The sequence below is a fragment of the Molothrus ater genome, chromosome 6 (assembly GCF_012460135.2).
Source record: "Molothrus ater isolate BHLD 08-10-18 breed brown headed cowbird chromosome 6, BPBGC_Mater_1.1, whole genome shotgun sequence".
In the NCBI taxonomy this organism is placed as follows: Eukaryota; Metazoa; Chordata; class Aves; order Passeriformes; family Icteridae; genus Molothrus; species Molothrus ater.
Window position 1 is genome coordinate 21,985,353 of NC_050483.2, and position 7,199 is coordinate 21,992,551.

Genomic DNA, 7,199 nt, shown 5'->3' on the forward strand with positions numbered 1-7,199 from the left:
TGAGAGGCATTCATACATTCAAATATTTTAGTCTGTACTTTCTCCTAATGATATGGGGCAGAACGTTTATGGGATTTATTGCAGCTCATAAAAAGGCAGGCAAGACTGAAACTGAGATATTTGAGGGAAAAGGAGCTTTGAACACACATATTTTGTATTAACTGTGTGGGATCATGAACTTCCCACAAGTGCTGACAAGTGTTTGTCATGTCTATCAGGATCATACCATGAAGCTCTCTGTAAAAAAAGAAAAGGTCAGGAATCAATAACCTGGCTGAATTTTCTACTCCTTACTTTAGGAAGACCTGGAAAGAAATTATTTCAGCTAAAATAGCCAAGTTATATGAGACATATACAAATGTGACAAACCTTTTCTCTTAAAATGCTATTTTATCTAAAACTTACCTTAAAACCTCAGTAAGTGTCAAGAGGGCACCATTTCTGTGGCAGATTGCCTGGTGAGATGTAAAAATCCTTCTGTGCTCCTAGAACCTGTACACTGGACATACCCAGTTTGAAACATCCCTCAGAGAACTTGCCCATCCTAGCAATTCCCTGCTGCGTTGGGAAGAGCTTTTTGCTGGAAGTTTCCATGAGCTGCCTGCAAAGACTCCAGCAGCAGCAGCAGCCTGAGCCTCCTGCTCCTCACCCCTCGCAGGTGCCTTGCTGCATGGCTGCCCTGCAGTGCATGGCGAGGGCTGGTAGGGAATTTCCTCATGCTTTACTACCTGAGGCTTCTCCCCCATCTCCTGCTGTGGGGAAATGAAATCCTGGTGCTCAGGGTGTGCAGGAGAGCCCAGCCTGCAGGGGGCTGGGAGCAGAGTGTGCTGCAGAACAAGCCAAATCTTCCCTTGCCTCTGGAGATTTGCAATCCTGCAGCTAAGGCTCTGCCAACACCTGCCTGCTGCCAAGGGGAGATGTGCTTATTCCTCCCCTGTGCTGGTGGCTCCAGGGCTCTCCATGGCTGCCCCCAAATGATGCCAGGCAGGATGCCCCTTGCCATGGCCCGGGGGAATGTGACAAGTTTAGAAAAACACTTCAAGGGTCATGTCAAGCATTTAAAATGCTGGCTGCATGTTGGCCTGCTGGCTGCCTGAGTGTGAGGGTGTGTGATCCTTACTGTAGGATTACCCTCAGGCAGTCAGCTGCTGGACTGGCTTGGCTTTAATTATTTCAAGGGGAGAAAATGTTAAAAAGCTACTGAAGTCAAAACAGTGGAAAGGAAGGTAAAGGATATCCAACCAAATACATAAGGACAGGGATATGACAGCCCTGAGTGCATAGCTCTTGTGAGTTGTTAGCCAGTTAATTCCCTGGTGTAAACGCATTCAGTGTGCTGGAGAGAGGCCTGGCTGCCCAGGTAAGCTGCCTTCTGTGTGCTGCAGTTTTGTTAGGATAGCTAGAAAGAAACAACAGTTTGTTTTTTCCAAGCAGAAGTGTAACAGTGGGTTTCAGCTGGGTCTCGTTGGGTAACTTGGGTTCCCCCATCAGAAAGGTACACTTTGGAATTTAAATCAGATGTGCATGCAGAGAAAGAGACACAAAGACTTTTGCTTTCAGAGGTAGTTTGTATTTTATGCCTGTTTATTGGTGTGTCCTCTCCAGTTTGTAAGCAGTATCTGTTAGGTCACAGTTGCTGAATGTTTTTATTGCTATTTTAAAAATGGTTGTTCCAAGATACGAATTCTAGTGGAGAGAGAGCAGCAACTCCTTCCTCTCTCCTGACAGAAATGGGTACCCAGACCAGGATGCTGAGTGGAAATGTACACAGTGAGGTGGCTGGAAATGCCCCCTGCCAGGGCAGCAAGAAGCAGCTTTTACTCTTGAGTATGTTTTGGGAGGATATTTGAAACTTCCATGGATTAAGGCATCTTGCTGGGAAGCAGCTTATCCTGCTGACTCTCAAGGGACCCCGTCAGCTCTGACAGACAGTGAAGTAACTGCTCTGTTTTGGGGCGTGAACTGTGGTGTTCACTGTGAGTGCCCAGCTACAGGTGGTTTCTGTAAAAGCTCTGGCCCTTCAAAAGTTTCTTTTCCTACAGGAAGAGGTGGGTATCCATCCCTTTTTATCCATCCCTACATCCTCTTTTTAATCATTCCTTTCCCTTCTATGGCATGAGATCTGATGGCCAGCAAAAGGCTGTGTGTGTTTTCCAATAATCACATTTTTAAAGGAATAACCAGATGACAATTTCCATGCTGGTAATTTCCATGCTGTTTCAGCAGCAATAATTGTGTCTCCTCCTATAAAACTGGTGATTTAACTACACAAGGCCCCAAATATGAATATGAAATGTTCCTAGCTCTGGTAAAGGTTCCATACCGTGCCTGTGCAGTGTGTTGGCATACAATGTGACTTCATGAAAGGAAATGAAATCTTGACATTGGGGAACAAAATGAGCAGAACACAAAGGAGATGAATTATGATGAAATGAAAGAATACTAGAAAATTATGAAAATATTTTAATGGAATGTGATGACATGAGGTACAGTGAAAAGTTTCAAAACTTGGTGAAATGACACATATTGGAATCTCAAAATCAAGGAACAAAGTGAACCAGAGAGACAGAAAAAGAATTATGATGAAATTTGCTGAGGTGCACAGCCCGTGGGCGGTAGCAAGGAGCAAGGTGTGGAGGGAGCAGTGTTGGGGGGGAGCTGTGGTCCACTTGGCAATGCCTTCTGCAGCTGCAGTGTCCCCGGAGCTCTGGGCTTTGTTAGGGCTAGGGTTTTCTCAGTCCTAACCCTGAGAGGAGCAGTGCTGAAAGCAGCATTTTCTGAGGCTGAGGTGCCCAGCCCATGGGTGCTGCCAAGGAGAAAAGCATGGAGGGAGCAAGGGTGATGCAGTGCATTGGGGTTTTTTTTGCAGTGAAATGGATTGGAACATACCAAAATGGTACTCATTGAACTCATGCAATTCCATTTCCTTTCATGAAGTGAAAATTCAATTCACGAAGAATTTTCATTTCATGAAAGGAAATGACATCTCCAAACCATAGAAGGAAGGCAACCAAACACATGGGACAGGAGGTACAATGAAATGAAAAACAATTGAAAGAAAACCTGAAAATTCTGAAACTTTTAAGAGGAACGGGATTACATAAATTGCACTGAAAAGTTCAAAACTTTTCTAAATTATACCCGTTGAATTCTCCATATCAGGGAGCAAAGTGAGCTGAACACACAGGAGAGGAATTACGATAAAATGAAATGCAATAAAAAAAAAAAGGAAATATCTGAAATTAAATTAAAACAATTAAATTGAATGGGTTGACATGAAGTGCAGTGAAATGGACTGAAACTTGCCCAAATGTTACTCATTGAAATCACAAGATTTCATTTCCTTTCATTAAATAATCTGGGAGAAAATGAAATGAAGGCCATTATTTAAACTGCTTGAGTAAATACTTTTTTATGTTAGCACCTTGGAGATCTAACTCTAGGGATTATGTCATAGGATATATTTTCTAAATTTTCTCAAATAATATCTTCAAGTCCTCTCAGTTATTACCATGGTGATCTTGCTCCAACTCAGCATTGAAATTTCCCAAAGCATTTTATAATCATATTTGTGAGGGTATTAAATATATCTGAGCTTGCCTTCATACTGAAGTTTCTGTAGGAAACCAGACAGGCAGTTTGTACTGGGATATGTAACACCAGAACAAGGCTCCTATGTCATCTTGTTTCTGCATGAGAGGCAAGCTCAGCCCCAGAAATCCTCCAAGTTCATTATCAGGCTTGTATTGGAGGGCTGTACTGAGGAAACAGATTTCGGCCTTTCCTGTGCTGCAGAATCGAGTTGTCAGGAATTTAAGTGGTTATATGTAAATGGAGTTTTGGAGAGAAAGTTGTTGAACTGCAGCAGGGATGTATGGGCTAAATTTAGCCACTAAAATAAACTGTAAAAAACACAGCCTCTGCAAGCTGGAATGATTCAATTTGACCAAACATAAAATTGTTCCCCTATTAAGCTAATAGTATCTCCCAACAAAAAGGCTTCAAACTGACCCTGGCCCTAAAGCTACCTTGGGGAGCCAAGAAGCCAAGAGATTGCAGCCAGGTGTTTCATAAAGCCAAGGCTCTTCGTGTTGCTTTTGCACTGGCAAGGAGCAAACCAGCCAGCCTTCTGGAAAGACACTAGCAAGTGCCTCTGGTCCCTGCTCTCCTGAAACTGTGTGTTCTTCTGTTCTTGTTCCATTTTATCCCTTTGAGACAGGGCTGTAATTAAAATGGTTTGTTTCCAGTGCAGGTCCCGAAACACTGCCACTGCTAAGGCAATTGGGACTACTCCTAAGAGTTACCCAAAGGCAAAGTTGAGAGTTTCTGATGGTGAGCTCACAAAACCAAGGCCATTTCTGTGGTGCTGACTATAGCAGGCTGCAGGTGCCCCATCTTGGGCACAGAGCCAGAGCTGCTGGGGTAAGTGTAGATTCTGCTGTGGGCTGCTTGGCAGTGTGTGCCTGCAGTGCCCTGGGTGCCTCTGCCCTGCGGTGCTGTGCTGCATGTGCACACTGGGCATGGGGGACTGTGGGACTGACTGCTTGGCAAACCTCGGGCCCTCAGTGCATTGTCCTTGTCCCCTGAGCATCACAGAATTCCTGACACAGTTGCTAAGCCTCCACTTCCTTCCTGGTTCCTAATCAAGCTTCAAAAATATCCTCGAGTGGGTGAAGCTACATGGAGAGTGTCTGAATGGGAATCATCTAACATGAGCCCTGAAGAGGGGACAGACTAACCATTTCAGGCTCTTCCTCCCTCATGCTTTTCTACTCCTCCTCCCTCTACCTCCTTTCCTATTCCTATCGTATGTTTTTCTTATGCCGTTGGGATTTTCTATCACTGAGAGTGCTTGGCACACACAGCTTTAGAGCATGGTTCCAGCTGTCACTAATTTGCAAGCTTTTGTTTCAGCTCAGTAATACTCATATGCCATTTTCTGTCTGAGGATCTGATTCTGCATCATATCAAAGAAGCACCACAGAGCCCACAGGGGAATGGAAAATTTTAGGATCCCTACTAAATGGAAAAAAATGGAGTCACACTGAAGGAGGTATTTAAGCTTCGATAGAGGTGGCAGACTTGGGAACAAGATCCCAGAATCCTGCTTAACCTTCTGATGGTGATGGTTCTTGTCTGGGTCCATTCCGTGCGACCTCTGCAGCTTATATCTGGGTCACTGTAACGCTAGGGTTTTCGGATTTGGGCTTCCTTTGAGCATGGGTTTGTCACTCTGACTGGCAGCGATAAGCTGAAAGCTGATGTGACGGGTCTGTCTGTACTTTTTCATAGCTATAGAAATCAGGATATTGATAGAAAAAGCAGCGCGGTGAAACGCAGAAAGCCGAAGTACGGCCGTGGCAGTCCGGGACCCGCCTGAAGCTCCACCGGGTGCCGCTGGGCAGGACAGGGATGCCCTGGAGTTAAGGGGAGAGGAGGCGGGAGGGGGCGACGGGCTGGAGCGCGATGGCTCCCCCGCCCCGGGCTGTGCCCGACTCCCCCGCTCCGAGGGGACGCGGCGGGCGGGGGCGGCGGTGCGGGACACGTCATGCGGAACGGGGAGCCCGGCCGGCCGCGAGTGGGCTCCGCTGCGGCCCGAGTGCGCTGCCGTCTGAGCATGCTCCCGCGGGGCTCCGCCGGCTATATAACGGGGCCGGGGGGCCGGCGGCAGCGGCTCTGCTGAGGCAGCGGGGGAGCTCCGCTCGGCACTGCGCTCCGGTCCTCACCGTACTGCGCCTCTCTGCACCGCTCCGCTCCGCTCGGTACCGCAGCGCGCCGCTCGGTACCGCGCTCCGCTCAGCACAGCGCTCCGTACCGCGCTCCGCTCAGCACAGCGCTCGGTACCGCGCTCCGCTCAGCACAGCGCTCCGTACCGCGCTCCGCTCAGCACAGCGCTCCGCTCGCACCGAGGTCTCTCCGGACAGCCGCGGTCCGCACTGCTCCGCACGGCCCCGCACGGCCCCGCGGGGCCCGTCCCTGCCCCGCCGCCGCCCGCCGGAGCCTCGGCGCCCGGCACGGCCGAGGCAGCGCGCCCCGCTCCGCCGGCCCCGGCCCCCGCGGCGGGCGCTCCCGCGGGCGGCAGGATGGCCGCGAAGCCGGCCGAGCTGATGGGCATCTGCTCCAGCTACCAGGCGGTGATGCCGCACTTCGTCTGCGTGTCCGAGGAGTTCCCGCCGCCCGCCCGCCCCGCCAAGACCCCCAAGGGCAAGCTGCGGCGGCCGCGGCAGTCGCGCTTCAAGACGCAGCCGGTGACTTTCGACGAGATCCAGGAGGTGGAGGAGGAGGGGGTGTCCCCCATGGAGGAAGAGAAGGCCAAGAAGTCTTTCCTGCAGTCGCTGGAGTGCCTGCGGCGGAGCACCCAGAACCTCTGCCTGCAGCGGGACCGCCTGGGCAGCTGCCGCCTCCGCAACAGCCTCGACTCCAGCGACTCGGACTCGGCCCTCTGAGCGCGGCGGGACCCGGCCCGGCAGCGGCCGCACGGACTGAGCTCGGAGCTGCGGGGAGCCGCGCCGCCGCCCGCACAGGAGCGCCCGGACGGGCGGCCGGCTCGGGATGTTTTCTAAGAAAGCGCTTGTACCTTCGTTTCTATTTGATTGTATCAAACTCACCATTTAAAAGACAAAAAAAAAAAAAAAATCTTTTCTATTCGTTAGAAGAAATGAGCTGTTTTAGATGCATTGAGCTGCCGGACTTTATATTTATTTTTGCATTTAAACTGTTGACTGCATTAATTTAATATGTTTCTACCTGAATGTCTGTTATTATTTCCATAAAAGAGTAATAAATCTGATATATTTGCACAGTACTTACTGGGCTGTCCTTATTTCAGGGACCCAACTGTCCTTGTTCAGCTTTCAGGGGTAAAGGGATTTAAAATCTGTCGGTAGCTAGTGCAGAGCCAGCAATGCTTTTCTCGGTGATGCTGCTCAGAGAGGTTTTGCAGGCTGTACTGCAATGTACTTAATGAGACAAAAGTCGAGTTGACTGATTTAAAACTATTTACTTCTTTGACATCTTTGAGTGAATGTGAATTGAGGTTTAAAGAGCGTCTATAACTGATGCCCAAGAGCCTTAATGCAACTGGGCAAGACTCTTGCATTCACAAAAATTGCGTATATAGTTTCTATTTTCATCTAAGTTGGTTTTGTCTCTTCTCCCCTTCCTCTTCTGACCCATAAATTACTTAGTGCTGCAGATGG

The 7,199-nt window shown here is 48.9% G+C and overlaps 1 protein-coding gene across 1 annotated transcript; it reads left to right on the forward strand.

Moving 5' to 3' along the window:
* The first annotated feature begins 5,667 nt into the window (after nt 1–5,667).
* C6H11orf96 (chromosome 6 C11orf96 homolog) lies at nt 5,668–6,805 on the forward strand. Its single transcript, XM_036384204.2, has one exon. The coding sequence runs from the start codon at nt 6,084–6,086 to the stop codon at nt 6,444–6,446; it is 363 nt and encodes a 120-aa protein (XP_036240097.1). The 5' UTR covers nt 5,668–6,083; the 3' UTR covers nt 6,447–6,805.
* The last annotated feature ends 394 nt before the right edge of the window (nt 6,806–7,199 follow it).

Excerpts from the sequence above, each read along its gene's own strand:
- C6H11orf96 (XM_036384204.2), top strand. The coding sequence starts at position 6,084 with ATGGCCGCGAAGCCGGCCGAGCTGATGGGCATCTGCTCCAGCTACCAG.